General features: G+C 38.4%; 1 protein-coding gene across 7 annotated transcripts in view; it reads left to right on the top strand.

Moving 5' to 3' along the window:
- Nucleotides 1-1,004: 1,004 nt before the first annotated feature.
- The window catches only part of LOC107584527 (spectrin alpha chain, non-erythrocytic 1), a 37,250-nt gene continuing 19,974 nt past the window's right edge, over nucleotides 1,005-18,280 (top strand). For 6 of the 7 annotated variants that reach the window (XM_016271171.1, XM_016271169.1, XM_016271170.1 and 3 more), the window contains exons 1-10: nucleotides 1,005-1,107; nucleotides 15,135-15,374; nucleotides 15,790-15,915; nucleotides 16,324-16,464; nucleotides 16,576-16,856; nucleotides 16,944-17,088; nucleotides 17,280-17,434; nucleotides 17,555-17,690; nucleotides 17,830-17,931; nucleotides 18,047-18,184. In XM_016271171.1, the coding sequence (XP_016126657.1) occupies nucleotides 15,138-15,374; nucleotides 15,790-15,915; nucleotides 16,324-16,464; nucleotides 16,576-16,856; nucleotides 16,944-17,088; nucleotides 17,280-17,434; nucleotides 17,555-17,690; nucleotides 17,830-17,931; nucleotides 18,047-18,184 (1,461 nt within the window). In that variant the 5' untranslated portion in view covers nucleotides 1,005-1,107; nucleotides 15,135-15,137. Of the gene's footprint in view, nucleotides 1,108-11,629; nucleotides 11,826-15,134; nucleotides 15,375-15,789; nucleotides 15,916-16,323; nucleotides 16,465-16,575; nucleotides 16,857-16,943; nucleotides 17,089-17,279; nucleotides 17,435-17,554; nucleotides 17,691-17,829; nucleotides 17,932-18,046; nucleotides 18,185-18,280 lie in introns of those variants that run through there. The other variant, XM_016271165.1, reaches the window with a different exon arrangement.

Here is an 18,280-nt window from a genome sequence, read left to right as displayed (position 1 = left end):
ATTATTACTCTTTTTACATGCTCCTCGCTGCTAAATTCTCGGTATCCTCCCTTTTGTCTCACACATATTCATGAAATGAACATTTACATTCTTAAAATGCCAATTAGTTCAAGAAAAACTGTTAAACAGGGCAATTCTCAACAACAGACAAAACTCTGTGAAAGAAACTGGGCACCACCTTGAACAGCTCTATAGGAAGACTTGGGCGATTTGCAAGCTATTAGTTGCCTTAGTCAAAAGAATAAGCCTTTAGTTTATTCTGAATACTGTGTAGGCTACATAAAAAGAGGACTGATATTAATTTAAAACATGCGTTCTGTTTATTGCGTGTCATTATTAATTCTGTTTACAAGCAAAAGCACTCTGCTCTCTCTTTATGATATTTATGTTTCCCTACTTGAAGATTATTATATATGAAAAAAAACTCCTTTAATATCCAAATTATATCTGAACATTGTGCTTTAGTCAGGAAAGAAAATGATGTCAGTCAGATTATATCTGCCCTCACTTCTGCATGCACATATAACCGTTTTGACTCAAAAACTGCTTCAGTTGGTCTTTTTTGATTATTGTCCTGTTTTATTTATAGCCATTCTTGCAAATTTCATCTGGATGTGCCAAGACACTGTGATACAGCAGAAAATCCTGCCAGCCAGATTTATTATGGCTGTGTTTTCCAGACCAGGAGTACTGCCAGGAATTTAACAAACGGACACAGAATTAATTATATTCATTACAGCAAATTCACCAAATTAAATTGTTCAAAAATGCCTGAATAATTGTTCAAAAATGCAAAATTTACTTTCAGCAGCAAATTGCAAAATCAAATGAGCCAACATTAATTCATGTTACATACAGAAATATGTAATATATTTATTTTGTTTTGTGTAGAACACAGAACTTTAAAAACACTCAAAAGCACTATGGGGAGCACTAGACCTCTTCGGCATTTTCCGTCGGCGCTCGGCTAGTTGCTGCAGTGCATGAAGTCACTGCCTCGCGCAGCTCGTTCCATTCGATCGCTCGCGCTACGCTGTTATTTCATTCGTTGAGGTCGCCACCCGTTGCCACCCAGCCCCAGAAAAACAGAGCAAATCCATCGCCAAGGTAGGCTATTATGCAACATTTCAGTTGTACAGTTGTGCACTTTTACTCAGAAAACACGGACGTTTTAGTGCAAAACTAAAGGAATGCTTGTGTTTATGTCGCGTTTGCTCTGAGGGCCGTGCTGGGCGTCTCAACGGCCGTTTTCATCTGTTTAATGACATACAGAACAGAACGTCTCTCTCATTGTACTATAAATGTCCTGTTATTACATTGTTGTGCCAATATTATGAATTATATACGTTTTTCAGACAAGCTTTTCATTGCCCTGCCCAATGGAGTCGTTAGCTGCGGAGCTAACGTTAACCTATATCCACGGCTATAGATTATAAATTAAACATGCGCGGATAGAGGATAGTGTGAAAGATTCATTTAAATCTATGTGACTGCGTAGGGACATTTTAAATGATTAAATACAAACCTAACTTAATTATATTGATTAGGTTTATATGGAAGGCATCTGTAACTTACTTGCAGATAAACCAGCAACCTCCTCCAATTCCAAATGTTCTTCCAAACATATAACGTTACGTTCGTTTCAACAATGTACCTTGTTCTGTCGATACACAATTTGTGTATTTTCATTGGTTTAATGCGAATTTATAGACATATACATTCAGACTGTAGAGGATCCGCCCAGAGCCTGTTTCTCTCTAGGTCTGTCATTGGATTAATGCTCTGAAATGAGCCCTGGGCTTTTGCTTGGCTTTATTGTTTCATGATGGTCTTTTTAAATGTACAGTGTGCATTATAAACAGCATTATTTATCGGCTTTAAGATATCGGCCAAATTTTCTTATCAGGCCGATACCGATAACAGAAAAAATTTGCATTTATCGGCCGATACCGATATGGTGGCCGATATATCGTGCATCCCTAGTAAAAGTACATGACATGTCTGGTTAGATATTTTACAGTTTTTCCCTGTATATAGTATGGGAACTTACTGTTAACCTATTAACAGTTTTTTTCCGTAGCGTTTTTACAAAATTTTACAGTTAAAATGACACTTATTTTTTACAGTGTGGATAATGGTTTATTCCTATAAAACGTGTGAATGCTGCAAACCTCTGGTAATAACAGTGTTTAGTTTAGTACTGTTATTAAAATAAAATATGCTGTATAAACTCTTTGAAGGCAGGTCATAATTATTTTATTTAAATTAAATTGCACTGGCTAAACTTTGTGAATGGATATAACAGGGCAAAGTAATGGATAGTGTGTGTTATGTTGTCACAAATTATATTCTGTACTCCGTTGTTTTCTGGCTTATGCAAAGTGTTTGAAACGATTGTTTGACCATGATTTGCACCAATGCTTTTTGAACCCATAGACTTGGGTGAATCAGTGACTTAATATGCTCACCAACTGCTGACATGCCAACAGCCCTGCTGAGCATATAAAAAAGCTCCTGATGTCAAAAAGATGAATGTTTTTGTGTTCAGACATTAACATGCATTGCTTATAAACTGCAATATTTATACTGGCCCCTTATTCATTATAATATTTAGAGACAGACAGATAATTGGTTTGATCCATGTATTTTTTAGTTGATATTAAAATCTGATTGGCTGATAATATATGGAGGACCAAACCTGCAAAAATAATAAATAAATAAATGTAGTAATAGGAAAATAAAGGAATAAATGAATTGCTAAAACAAATACAATTCTTTTTTCATTAAATTTAGTCCTGAATAATTATTACTAATTGGCACCAAAGATGATTATAAATGTGCAACCATTTAGATTGCAAAATAATTTTGTGTAACTTTAATAGTATAAATAACACCAGTAGTCATATATGATATTATGTTCATAAAATGCTTTTTTAATTAAATTTTTTTTAAAGGTGTAATTGTTATTTGTGCTAAAAAGCATAAATAAAACGGTGGTTAAAATGTTCTGAATGTTAAATAAAATGTTATGTTCTTAAAATCAGACAAAGGAACTAATCTGTATCAGACATAAAAGCTATATCGGCCGGTCTCTAATAATATGACTTTTCCAGTTACGTTTTTAGTTGCCCTTAATCAGCATTTGAGGCCTATTTTCAGATCTGGTGCCTCTGTGCAATTGCACATTATGAAATAACCTTGCACCGCCTGTCATATCAGTGTCTGGAATTGAACACTTTTGTTGGTCTCTGTATAACAAGGGAGACAGTCTAGTGCAGGGGTTCTCAACGTCTACATTCAAAGGTCCAAATCTGAATTTTCATCAGTGTCAAAGGTCCGGACCGGAACAATTGGTCACAAAACTTGTTTTTAATAAACATACATAACATGCATAACAAATAAACATTACTTTTTTGAAAAAATAAAGTGCCCTTTGCATTCAAAATATGTTAATAACAAGTGCAAAAGTGGCAAAACAATTAATTTAAGTGTCAGCAATAGAGGTCGACCGACAAGGGTTTTTCTCTGGCCGATGCCCATTTTTACAAATCAGGGCAGCCGATGGCCGATATATGATGCTGATTCTTTTGGCCCGATTTTCTTTTTTTCCTTTATCTCATAAAAGAGAGTTTGAGTAAATGATTATTGCAGGGCACAAGATGGTAATAGTAGATGCACCGAATGTTCGGCAACCAAAATTATTTGGCCGAAAATAGCAAAATAAGTTCTTTCGGTGTTCGGCCGAATAAGTGAAAAGACTGAATAAATTGTACCGAACAATGATATGACACGATCAAATAGCAACCAGCAAAGAGTGAGAGGCGCGCACTCTTTATAATGCAGCACACGTCAGCAGTGTGGAAGCATTTAAAACTGTCTGAGAAAGACACAAAAATCATTACAAGCACCGACAGCGAGAGACTGTTTAGGACTGCATCGCATGTCTTCGATGAGAAGAGGAAGGGGTGATTGTTGCTGGTTACTGTATGATGATTGAAATCGTGAAATGGCCTTAAACAATTAGTAAATAAACTGCAGAGCGTTATGTTTTCTAATACACGCACGCATTGCATGTATTCTGAAAGCGCTGCACGAACTCACGACGGATCTGCTTGTTAACCAGGGTTCAAAGTCCAAAGCGCAAGGAAAATCTACGCTGAAACAGTCTTACTTGTCAGTTGCTCAGTCACATTTTTATGAATTTTTACAAGGCATGTGACAGTGCGATACGTACGACGTATTCGTAATGAGACTCATTTATAAATTTGCTGTCTTCCTGCGCGTTTCCGCCAAAATAAAATTTGAGAAAAAGCAAGAACTCTATCAACATTCATAAATGTTAGTATTGTAATTTTACTGTTGTTCTGTAAAATAAAATAAAAAGTAAGACAATAATAATGATAATAATCATTACAACAGCTCTGTTAATACATTTATTATAACATTCACACATAGTGTTCAAATTAGGATCTGTAATATTTTCTAATGTTTTAAAAGAATCTCTTCTCAGCAAGGCTGCTTTTAATTGTACAGTAAAAAATACATGCCTGATTCAAGAAGGGGGTCTGATCGCCCAAAAATATTATTTTACTAACTTATTAATTTTGTTCAATTGTGCTTTGTTGGTATAGTGTCTGCTAGAATGTTAAAAATGTTCAGTGTTAAATATTTTTTAATTGTTGTTTTTTAATAGATTTTTTTATTTGAAAAGCAAGACAAAACAGTAAAAAGCACATTTTATTTAGGCCTATGCAATGGTGAAAAAAAAAGGCAAAATACATGGGGAAAAAAACTCGAAAAACCGTATTCGGCATTCGGCCATCAAATAAGCGCTACTTTATCAGGCATTACAGGAAAGACGAAATTAATATGACATCAAAGCTTTTCTGAAGACGGTCGGTTCTTTTCAAAGATGCATTCATATAAAAACACCCGCGCTGCGTTTTAATTCTGAAATGTGCAGTGCTCAGTTTATTCAACGAAGTATAAACTTTTTAGAAAATCTATTTGTGGCAGTCAGGTTTAATATTGATAGGCCGCCACAAATAACTCCATGTATGGGAAACACTGAGCACTGCTAGAAGTCAAATGGCCATAATCTAAAGCATCGTACACACTGGGACGATTATCGCGCGCGCTTATCGCCAACGTTTTCGACACCTATTTTGTGTTCATACCCAAGCGATTTTCACAGGCGATGAGCCGAGTGAACGTGCAAATTCACTCCCTGACATTAGATGGCGCTTAATGAAAAACAGAAATACCCCGGTACACATCGAATCCTATTTGATCTGCAATTCCTCTCCATAACAACTCCCTCTTATCGAGATTTTTATAGTCGCTGTCGCGTTTGTCATAAAGCCCTTTGTGTTCAGACGCCAATGAGACCAGCAGCTCTACATTCATCTTGCCTCAATGCTTCTTCTTGGTCTACTTACTTCCTCTTTGTCGTTAGGTATCAATGTGTGCTCGGCAAGACCGTTTTGTGCTTGAGCGCCACCAAGTCGTGTTTTACTGTAACGTGAACAAAAGCGCCAATCTCATTGGTCGGCCAGTTTTTAACGCGGCGCGTCAAATCAAAAAACCGAGCCGAGGCGTTTAAAAAAAAAAAAAACCGCTTTTACGCCTCGCATTTTGCGCGTCAGTGTGCACACTCACATTGACGTCCTTTGTTTAGTCATGAGGCGTTAAACGTCGGCGATAATCGCGCGCAATATTTGTCCCGGTGTGAACAAGCCTTAAGTGATAAAAAAAAAAAAAAAAAACTCATATTAGCGGTGAAATGTCGCCCGATCATGTCAAACATCATACGATCACTGGATGTCATGACAGCAAATGTCATGAAGGAAAAGTTTCAATATCTTGCCTTCACTTTCATTTCAGACCATCTCCAAAAAGACATAAAAAAAAAAAACTAAAAAAAAGATTTTTCAGGTTTAACGTGTTTATCAGAGCAGGAAATATAATTAGTGCTCTTGAAATACAAAATGGAGGCAGGTCCAGATTTAATTCCCTCCGGGTCCAGATCCGGACCGGAGTCCGAACTTTGAGAAGCACTGGTCTAGTGTGTTTCAGAAACAAATACATTGATGTTGTTTCTCTTCATCCTGTTTCCTTAAAAGCTGACTCCATGTATGCTGAAATTGTTGAGAATCTTTCAAAGGGTGTGGTCCCCTGTCTCATAACATAACTCATAACATGCAGGGTCTTCGTAAGGGTGGGTGGGGGTTTCCTTTGGGACATGTTGCTTTTGTGCAGCTGTGTAACTATTTTAGTTGATCCCTCCCAAGTGTCAGGGTCCTATACTTTGTTTGTTTATTTTCACATTCAGTCACAATTGGTGGCTGACTAAATACTTTTTTCCCCCACTGTAAATAAGGCAAATAGTTGTTTAAAATGACCATATTTTAGAAATCTTCTTGATTCAAGCTGTTGCACCAATTCTGACGTGAAATTCTTCTATTTACTAATAACAAATAGAAAAGATTTGTGCAGGTCACTGGAAAAACACTTGATTATTGAATTCATAGCAGCTCTGTGTCCATCCATAATGACACAGAAATTATTCAGATACCACTCTGATACTGTTGCCTTAGGATGATGTCTTGTAAGGCTGATAGAAAACAGGCCAAAGGCTGTGTGTTGTGCCATTGTTTGTTCTGGTTTCACATTGCATCCTGGTGTAACACAAACCTGAAGTGGTCTACTTTATTTACCAGGCTCTAAGGGACACCCTTTTTTTGCATTTGCGTCTACACTGTCACTTTGACATACATCAGATTGTCTCTTTCCTGTGGTCTGTGTTGGTCATTGCATGAGCTGATATAATACTGCATGCTCTACCTTGGATCAAAAAGGCCTGAATTTAGCCAGGCCTTGATTGTATTAAATGGTTTATGTTAGGGCTGCACAATAATGGTTGAACTGATAGTCACAATTATTTTGCTCAAAAATTATAATTGTGGTCTTTAATCATCATGACTGTTCTTATTTGAGGTTTTTTTTTGTTTGTTTTTTACATTTGTTCAGAATTATTGCACAAAATTTAAGAGAACGTCAACGTATACACAACATTTTCAGTTTGTCATTTGTAGGTTTGCAGCAAATGGCTCTTCAGCCTCTTAATGGAACATAGACTGGCTGTATAGCACTTCCATTTGAGCAGAATTTCATAAGTGGAGATCGGTATCATTTTTTAGCAAATATATCCAGCTGGTCAGTATCACAGACGATCAATATTGATTAATCGAGAGGAGCAGAAGTCATGATTAAAATACTATTAATCGTGCAGCCCTAGTTTATGTGCATTTGTCCCAATTCTGTTTTTATTAACCAATCTCAATGTTGATTTACATTACGCCTTGTAGCCACCCACGAGACACCTGTTACCATGACCAAGTTTCTTAAACCCAAACTGAAGGTAAAATATGTGAGTTTGTGTGTGTCTCTGCCCTGGTTTGCTGTGTAGTAGCAATGAGAAAAACTGAAAGTGTTTACATTGTCAATGTAGGTAGGAAGAAACCTCTGTGTGAAGTGTTTTTCTCCTTTTTCTCTCGAAAAGAGAGATGCATGGGCTGGGCTCTACCTTGGCTGTCGCCCCACACAGGCCCGTCACTGCAGCGTTGATGCTTTTGTCTGCACTGCAGCGAGAGGGAGAGGAGATGGTTAGACAAATGCAGTCAGAGAGAGGTTTTGTTTTCTGCGTACTCATGCACTCATCATCATCTTGAGAAACATCATCGCACATACCTGAGCTGAACATCAGTGATAGGATATGTGACAGGAGGATAACAGGATATTATGAATTTTTGAGGTCTGTGGATGCTTTTTTATATATAACCCAATGCATGGAAATGCTAGTTTATTTCAGGTTTTGTGTGTTTGTTGCATGGTTTGTGTGGGTGTGTTCTGCATGATGTAGCTTAGTTGATATGCTGCCATGGATTAAGTCTCATAAAATCGGACTGCGTGTGATGTTTTGATCCCTGGCTACTAATTTATTTTTTGTTTAATTTCAACTTAAATCTGACAACGCATCTGTAATATGGTTTACTATAAATAACACGTAAAACAAACAGGGTTCGGCTAATGTATGTTTCTGTTGATGGATGCGCATTCTGGCTTCCCAATACATTACAACAACAGCGATGGGGAAAGAAAAAAAAAAGTGGACAAACCATTCAATCTTGTTCAATGCGAATGCTGTGTGCTGGAATATGAGCAGTCATTTATTCCGTCATCAGTCATCACCCGGGTGCTGATAGCACACGTGCACAGTTGAGACCTGAACAGCACACGTTGATATCTGTGTTTAAACTAAACTCATGTAAGCTTTGCCAGTTTTAACATTTAAGAGCCAGAGGACGCAAGCTCATGTGCGCAGTGAGAAGATTTTTGCGTGAGCTCATCCGAAGCGTGCAAACCCGCGTCTCAGAATGCGCGCAGATATTAAGCACTCTCTGAAGTATTGTGATTAAATGGACAAATTCATACAAAAATTATGTCAAAATGCCCGTCTTGGTAAGTATCCTATAGCAGACATAGCTGGCTGAACATACTTACAGTGTCTTAACTTAATATTAATCAAACAGCAACAACAAAGAAATCACTCACTGCTCTTAATTGAATAGCTTTTGTAACTTTAATAAAGATTAATCTTTAATTTATACAGTCAAATATGCAATACTGTTTTACATTTCATTACTTTATTCAATTTCTGTACCTAAAAACTAATGTTAGGCCTACCTAAAAAAAACAAAAAATCACTGTTTATTTTATTTGCATCTTTACTCTATTGTATTTATTTGTGCTGTTGCTTGTAGTTAGATTATTCTTATATTCTTTGTTTTTATTTGACAGTGTAGTTTTTCCCTAAACATAGCACCGTACTGAAACGGTGACTCTAAAACCGTGATACAAACCAAACCGTGAGTAAGTTGAACTGTTCCACCCCTACTTTAAAGGTATTGTCGACTCAAACATGAAAATTGACTTGCCTTCCAGTCATTCAAGATGTAGATGAGTTTGTTTCTTCATCAGAACAGATTTGAAGAAATTCAGCATTACATCATTGCTCACCATGTGAATGGGTCCAAATGTCCAAACGGCACCCATTTACATTCAATTTCTTCTCAAACCTTTGCCATGTAAATCTAAAAGCTGCATGTTTGTATAAAAAAAATAAAAAATACGAGTCCTCCATCTATAAATATGCACAGATCAAGCACTGTTTACAAGTGAAAACAGTCCACAACAGTTTTAAACAAATATGTTGGTGGATTTTGATTAGAGAGGCTAACCGCTTTTTCACTGGAGGAAGCATTATTATGGATTATGGATTAATTTCCCAAGAAACAATGGTTAACGTTAAAATATAAGACATTTATTTCTTACAAACACACCGCTTTTCTTATTTGTGGATTATTGTGATGTTTTTATCAGCTGTTTGAACTCTCATTCTGACGGCACCCATTCACTGCAGAGGACCTATTGGTGAGAAAGTGATATAATGCTAAATCTGTTCCAATAAAGACAAACTTGTCTACATTTTGGATTGCCTGACGATGAGGACACAGGGGTCGAAATTAAATTTTTTACTTGGTAGAATTGGTGCTCCCAACTTCAAGAAGTTAGGAGCACCCACTGAATATTAAGGAGCATCACAACTACCAATTGAGCGGAAGAGCTGGCAACATCCAGATGATTAAAAGCTTAAACAATTGAACCTGATCCTGAATTCTTTGCCACACACTTGGCCCGTCATTTCTTGTTAGTGATGCATCGATCTTTCATTCCGATTGCTAATGTTTTAGAAGCGAGTAAGCTGATTCTGATCAAATTAGAGACAACCACAGCATTTTAATCATCCAAACAAAGATGATTTCTTCCAAACAAGCTTGTTCTGCCTGCTACAGTATTTTCTTTTCTTTGCATCCGTCTTCAGTGTCTCTGGCCTCTGTTAACGGCCGTTTACAGACTTCGCAATATTTCCACACAAATGACATTTTGGAAAATTATTTCAATGCAGTTTGTGCAAGTCCAGAACAGAGATCGGCTGAAATAAACAACAACCGGTCGGTTCCGAGTTAGCTCCCTGTCACATGACAACGGAGTGCAGCGAAAGGGAGTGATTGACGGCTAATATAACTAATCTAAAATACGCGTTAAAGTTAAGAATGTAAAGATGAAGCTTAATTGGTTATGTAACGTTGGAATATAATGGTGGAGCAGTCTTTGTATTGGCTTACAGCAGGCACATACTGTGTAGTAATTCGTGAAATGTTTAGCAGAGAAATGAAGACAGGTCGCACCACAACAATTATGTGCACTCGCACAAATGCTCCCAAATATATTTTGGGGTCGCACAGATTACATTTCCGGAGCATATGCGACCAAAACGGTCGCAATTTCGAGCCCTGGGACATTTTCAGCAAATTTAAATTTTTGCCAATTCTTTAAGTGTAAGGGCTTAAATAATATAGGTGCTTTTATCTGTATCTCTATCGCTATTATTTCAGCTTTTTGGTCTCATCAAACAGCTACTATTAGCCAAGGTAAATCCTTGGAGACTGCCCACTTGTTTCCTCTAAATTCCTTAGGCCTGCATCCTTCCATTCAGACATCAGTGCCTCTTGGACACAGATGTGTTACCATGGAAACTTCCAGGCGTTCAATGTGACCTCACCGAGTTCTCAGTATTCCCAGCTTGATAGTGGGAGTGCATTTAATGATAAGTGCTTCACTCGTGCTGAACACTGATGTTTAGAGAATGGGATCCATGTTATGAAAAATTCATGCTTGAGGAAATTGGTCCTTATTCACTTCATTTTTCATGTCACCTCGTGATCTGATAAGAATTTAGTCTTCTTAGCAATGTAATATCATAATTGACTCACTTGATCTAGTTTTGCCTGGTTAATGGTTCTGTTTCACTCAGTTGTCACTGTCTTCTGAAAACTGCTTTAAAAATATGTGTCACCTTCAGGCTTGTGGTTATTAATATCCCAGCTCTTCTGCAAGAGAATCTTAAGAATGTCTATGAGGACAACCTTATTATCAGGACGGAGCGGGAATAGGAGCCTTGACGCTATTAGAGAGTCCTGATTGTCTAGTTGGAGTGGGAATATCCTAAAACCTAAAAAGGATCTTGTAGGCTCAGGCTGCAAACAATTGGTTAGGGATTTACTGATATGAAATTCTGGTCAATTAATATTTTCGAATAGATATTTTTGAAAAGAAATGTCTTGACAAAAAGAACTGTCACTTTTGATCAATTTAATGCATCATTGCAAAATAAAAGTATTAATATCTTTTAAAAATTCTTGCTGACCCCAAACTTGTAATGGTTTATTATTTTATATTTTTTACTATTGTTATTTATTTATTTATTTTTATTCTGTTGACTACTTCTGAGTGTGTTTTTTTGTTTTGTTAATTATACAAACATCAAGAACATAAAATGGTTTTCAGCATGTCATATGGTAAAGCTCTTGTAATGGTTGCCTGTTCATAAATCATAAATGGCCACTGTATTCCAGCAGGGCGGGAGGTTGGACTTTGTCTGTGTCATCATGTGTTGGGAATGTGAGAGGCAGTTACTGAAGCGCTCTGCTCAATGAATGAGTGTGTGGGAAAGAGAGGGGAACTTTCCTGAGTGCCGCTGGACTGCCGTGTTCATTTGGATTCAGAAGCAACAGACTAAGACAAATGATAGAGAGGAACAGGGAGGGAGAAGAACATTTGAGCTTGTGTTATCACTAGTACGCAGTCGCATAGAGGTGCTATCTGTTGCTACAGCTGGACTGCAGTGAGAGCTTTATATTCTGGTGAGTTTTATTAAATTTGGGGGGGGGGGCATTTTAATTTGCAACTCTCTTATTTCATGCTTAAGCATTTTGAAAATGCACCACAACTTAGATACTAAGAATTCACGTTTATTAAAGACTCATCTTGGGTTGACGTCTGCTGACTTTTGATCTGTGCATGGGTGTGGCCTATTGCATTTATTCCAATGCACATTTACCGGCTTAATTTAACAGTGGAGATCAGTGGTCATCATGACATCTATCCTCACAGAGCTGTCAGAGTAAAACTATGCTGAGCTGGACGTAATCTGTTGTCTGATCTAAGCGGACATTGAGACGGGATAGTTCTGGGAGAGGCAGGATGGGGGGAAGGGCAGCATGCGTCCAGCTGATCTGGACAAAAACAGGACATATTCACAGTAGAGCTGTGCATTAGATCATCGTTTGTTCATCACATTTCTCATCTAGATGTGTTTTATGCTTTTTAAGAGGTTATGATTGAGCCAAGGACCAAACTAATAACTAATAAATCATCCATTAGCTTGTCACTTCCTTATCTGCTTTCTCTTTTCCATCCTTCTGTCATTATATCAAGGGGATGTTTTGTAAATAGGGCTGGTCTCCTACAGTGAATTATCAATCTTCTCCTTGAGACTTCATAAGGCATTGCCGTTTCTGTCTCTTTCATTTTTAGCATAATGATCGCCATCTTCTCTTTCCTCCCATTCCACCGTCTTCCCCTTTATTTTCTTTATTTCTTCTACATGGGAGGGGGGTTATAGTGGAAAGATGGCAGTTCTGGCCAACATAACAAAAGGCTGTATTGATCCAGGCTGACAGTGCATTACATGGATGACTCCATAGTCTGGCCACTCTTCACATTGTTAAAAGTGCTGTTTTGTTAGTCGTCCTGACCTTGGAATATCCTGAACCCTTTCCAAATGCATCCTACGATGGATTCGCATCAGCAAATGGAGCACAAGGGCCATGACTGATCTTAGCATGTGATTGTCAGACAAAATCCACATGCAGTCACACAGCAATGCTATTGTTGAATAAACCCAGAGAAATATGTGGGAATTGAATTAAGCTTAAAGATTTTATAAAGAAAGCTTTTTAATTAATGTTTTTAAAAAGGGAAAATTTGTACAGTTTCTGTCAAATATTAAACCGTATATGGTCAATACACTACATGACTTTTGCACAGATTTTTGCCCCAATTTACAGTTGGGATGAATCATCGCTATAGTTGTTGGAAGTCATTGCTAATCTGAAGATTTTAGGCAGTCGGCGTTGAAAGATTTCACAAAAAATAACCCTTTCCAAATGCATCCTACGATGGATTCGCATCAGCAAATGGAGCACAAGGGCCATGACTGATCTTAGCATGTGATTGTCAGACAAAATCCACATGCAGTCACACAGCAATGCTATTGTTGAATAAACCCAGAGAAATATGTGGGAATTGAATTAAGCTTAAAGATTTTATAAAGAAAGCTTTTTAATTAATGTTTTTAAAAAGGGAAAATTGTACAGTTTCTGTCAAATATTAAACCGTATATGGTCAATACACTTCATGACTTTTGCACAGATTTTTGCCCCAATTTACAGTTGGGATGAATCATCGCTATAGTTGTTGGAAGTCATTGCTAATCTGAAGATTTTAGGCAGTCGGCGTTGAAAGATTTCACAAAAAAATCATCATATAGGCCTAGTGTATAATGGGCACAGACATTTTTTTTAGCTTCAGACTTTGATTCCATCCAGTTGGAGGATATCAAGCATGTTTGATATTTTAAACTGATTTTAGAACACATTGGTTTCATTTGTCATGTGTCCCCTTCAACAAGGTGCATGTTTTTGGTAGTTTCTTGTGCTCGGAACAACAGCAAGAGAAGCGTATGATGCCTATTTTTTTAAAATCTGTTCAGATTCTAAGTTGTGTAGTGTATTCTAGCATTTTTATTTTTTTGTATTTTAAATGGCAGTATTCTGGCCAAGAAAATATTCTTTAGCCTTTATCATTATATAAATAAATAAATGATTAAATAACGCTCACAGCAAAGGTTAATAATTTGCCATTCGATTTCTAAAGCAGCTGAAGAATGTTCAGCTGTTCACGTGTCAGTGTGGAATGGCTCCAGATGTTCACACCTGTGTGTGAAGTGAATTCTTCTACTCTTTGTCCATAAATAAGCTTCTTAACACCACTATGAACATCATTTTTGGTGTGAAACGGAGCCAGATGTGTCTGCATTAACCGGGAATTTATTATCCTCTTCTTAGACTATTCTGAAATAAACCAACAACTTGACCTTGCATTCCCAGAAATCCAGTCAGTTTGGCACTCAAAATCGGCAAACCACTCTGAGAATCAGCTCTCGATTCTGCTGACAGCGTCTTTAGTTATTATGTGACATAACTACAGTAAACATGGCACATAATATTTTTTATTTACAAGTGTAAAGAGTTTTGAGAATATTGTTGAGTTATTTTCCAGTGTTTCCTCTGTCAACAGCTTCGTTGATTATAATGAGAGCAATTTAGTTTTGTTTCACATTAGAATAAGCTGTTTTTGAGATTATTTTGTCTCCTGACCTCTGACATTAGCAGATCCCAGGTCAAGGACAGGTTTTGTGGTGACAATTTTTCTGGCCCAGAACTATTAGAAAAAAGAGCTAGGGACATTCGCTGTAACCTGGGTGTGACTCTTCTTTCACTGGTTCAGTCATTCTGGACACAAGCATGACCTTGTCCCCTCCACCCTCAAATACAGCTGAAATCACACAACCCCCTCCCTGCTGACAGTATGGGACAGATGCAGTGGATTGGGGTGGATGTAGCTTTGGATTGGTGGGGGTTGTGTTCATAGTCAGCGGGGGGCTGATGGCAGCACTCTCTTTGTGCCGGTTTGCTCAGAAGGGTTTGGAATTTCCACAGGGGCCACCATGTGCTCAGCTGTTGGCCATTGCTGGGGAGAGTTGTGTCTTTTAACTCATAAAATGTCTGCCTGGTTTTAGTTTTTGTTCCACGCAGACTTAGTGGTGTCATTTTATAAAAAAAATTATTTGCGTCAATACAAAATTATTTTAATTAAAATATTGAAAGTTGTAGTATAAACTCTTTAAATCGTTTTTTGCTATTTCCTGGAAGTTCCCATTGTTTCCTTTGAAAGAACACTCTTGCTGTACTCTTGTTCCTTTCTGATCCAGCCACACTGAGAGTCTTCAAAAATGTATTCACATTTTTGCTTTTGCTTGCTAAGTCCAAGTTCATGTGGAAGGACTTTGACATTTAGAGATTTATTTAATTATCTTTTCCTTCTTTTAGAAAATGGATATCAGTGGAGTTAAAGTTCTGGAGTCAGCCGAGGACATCCAGGAGCGTCGACAGCAGGTTCTGGATCGGTACCATCGTTTCAAGGAGCTGTCCTCTGTACGCAGACAGAAACTCGAAGACTCTTACCGGTTCCAGTTCTTCCGTCGAGACGCAGATGAGCTTGAGAAATGGATCCAAGAGAAGCTGCAGATCGCCTCTGATGAGAACTACAAGGACCCCAGTAACCTACAAGTGAGAGAAAAAATAAGTTTCCTAAATGCCCTTTCTAAAAATCTCTCAGGGAAAAATGTGTTGTCACCTCTGTTCTTGAAGTGACTCATCCCGTAAGCTGTAAATTGGGTCCTTGACTGGGTCTGTCTGCTGTAATCAGCAGTGAATTACTTTATAAAGTCATCAGATTATAATAGCTTGAATACAGTAAATGAACACATGCATACAGTGACTTTGGTCACAAAGTTTGTGTTGTGACTTATGCAGACGTTTATAGAGATAATTATGCAATTGGTTGAAATCAGGCCTTACAAAGTGGCAAACTTCTCTGAAGAAATGCATTTTCACAATATACAATGTTTAAAAACAAAAATCTGAGTATGATGCATCTTTACCATTATATTTGTCTCATACAGCATTTCCCCCCTTCTCTTAGGGAAAGCTCCAGAAACATCAAGCCTTTGAGGCAGAGGTGCAAGCTAATGCTGGGGCCATCATTAAACTGGATGAAACCGGCAATCTCATGATATCTGAGAGCCACTTTGCATCTGAAACCATTCGAGTAAGGTTCTTTCTTTTTAATTCCACATGCTAGAGTTCCATAATGGAGAAAAGTGGTATAGTGTTTTAACTTTATCTTATATGGATCAGTCTTTCACGCCTTACCGGACCACTCAGCGACCAATAGTAAAAAGTGTCAATTATGGCGCTTTTATTCCAGTAGGTACTTGAGTGCGGTGAAATAGGTTTTATTTTCATTTGTGCATTACAGTGCATGTCCCTTGAAGGAACTGAGTGCTGTGTTCTTTTTCAGTCTACCTTATGCAGTCTTTCTATCAGAGTCCAAGCTGACTTTATTTTTCCGAAAAATATATTTCTAGACTTAAACTGAGCTGTCTAAACTTTTTTGTTTCTAATCGGAGTTTGTTTTGATCCTAATTGTCTGTCTTTGTCCCCTCTTAAAATTCAGACCCGTCTAGAGGAACTTCACCGTCTGTGGGACCTGCTGCTGCAGAAGACTAAAGAGAAGGGAGTGCGTCTCCTGCAGGCCCAGAAATTGGTGCAGTACCTCCGTGAGTGTGAGGATGCCCTGGACTGGATCAGTGACAAGGTGAGAAACCACAGTAGATGTCATTTATTGCGCTGTATAAATGTTTGGTCAAAGCTGAAAAATAATTTCACCTAATATATTTGAAGATACACTGACAATATTTTATTGCAGGAAGCTATTGCCACCTCAGAGGAGCTTGGCCAGGACCTGGAGCATGTGGAGGTTCTGCAGAAGAAGTTTGAAGAGTTCCAGACAGACCTGGCAGCCCACGAGGAGCGTGTGAACGAGGTGAACCAGGCAGCCGGTAAGCTAACCCAGGAGAACCATCCCGAGGCCGAGCTCATCCTGAAGAAGCAGGAGGAGGTGAACGCTGCCTGGCAGAGGCTGAAGGGATTGGCTCAACAGAGGCAGGGCAAGCTGTTTGGAGCTGCTGAGGTGCAGCGTTTCAACCGGTGAGCTATTCAAGACATTTGTAATCACTAATATATATACAAATTTGTTGGTTTGAAATTACTGAAATTTTCTGTTCTGACCTACAGGGATGTGGATGAGACAATCAGCTGGATTAAGGAGAAGGAGCAGCTGATGGCATCTGATGATTTTGGTCGTGACCTTGCCAGCGTTCAAGCCCTGCTCCGGAAACACGAGGGGCTGGAAAGAGACTTGGCGGCCTTGGAGGACAAGGTCAGTCTCAGCATGTCCACAAACTCTCTTTTTATATCCCACAAAACAGACCTGCCCATCACATTTATACATTTATTCTCTCATTGTTTTATTTATGTACATTTAATTTGATACAGAGATGTACAACAGAATGTGCAAGCATTGTAGAGTCATTAAATATATTTGATATAGACATTTTCTTCTGTCTTCAGGTAAACACTCTTGGCGGTGAGGCGGACCGTCTGCAGCAGACACACCCCCAGAATGCCTCTCAGATCCACCTGAAAAGAGACGAACTCATTACCAACTGGGAGCAGATCCGTACCCTGGCAGCTGAGCGACATGCTCGGCTCAATGACTCCTACAGGTAGGTTAAGACACGCCTTTTTGCTTTTGATCACTGCTACAAATTGATTGGTTGATGAGATTTTAAGTTAAGTTTACAGAGTGCTAGCTTGTGATCTCATGGTTGCTGTCTTGCTCCTAGGCTGCAGCGCTTCACTGCAGATTTCCGTGACCTGACCAGCTGGGTGACAGAGATGAAGGCTCTGATAAACGCAGATGAGTTGGCCAATGATGTGGCCGGAGCTGAGGCCCTGCTTGACCGCCACCAGGAGCATAAGGTATTGAAATTTTAAACAAGTAGAGCAACATGGATTTGGATAGTAAATAAAGGATCTATATTTTGCATTGCAATTATATTATTGCTCTACATAGGATGCTTGAGACTGAAAGACCATAATGCCCATAATGTTTTACCAGGGTGAGATTGATGCTCATGAGGACAGTTTCAAATCTACTGATGAGGCTGGGCAGGCTCTGCTGAACACTGGACATTATGCTTCTGAGGAAGTCAAGGAAAAGGTGTGTCTGACCTTGTATCTGTGTTTTTCTAGGCTATTTTCAAACTCATCATTGATGCATTTTTAATTCTAAAGTGAGCGTCTGAATGACCCTCATTTTGTGTTTGTTGGTGTAGCTGGGCATCCTGTCTGAAGAGAAAGTGTCTCTTCTGGAGCTGTGGGAGCTACGCAGGCAGCAGTATGAGCAGTGCATGGACCTGCAGCTCTTTTACAGAGACACTGAGCAGGTCGACAACTGGATGAGCAAGCAAGAGGTAAAAATTCATCTAGACTTCTTATATTGTGAGAAACAGCTTAAAGACTTTCTCTTAAATGTGGGACACTTTAATTTTGTTTACAACTGAGAGCAA

The sequence above is a fragment of the Sinocyclocheilus grahami genome, unplaced genomic scaffold (genome assembly GCF_001515645.1).
Source record: "Sinocyclocheilus grahami isolate Dianchi unplaced genomic scaffold, SAMN03320097.WGS_v1.1 scaffold61.1, whole genome shotgun sequence".
NCBI classification, from domain to species: Eukaryota; Metazoa; Chordata; class Actinopteri; order Cypriniformes; family Cyprinidae; genus Sinocyclocheilus; species Sinocyclocheilus grahami.
The sequence above is the reverse complement of the archived record's forward strand: the minus strand, read 5'-3'. Positions and strand labels throughout refer to the sequence as shown.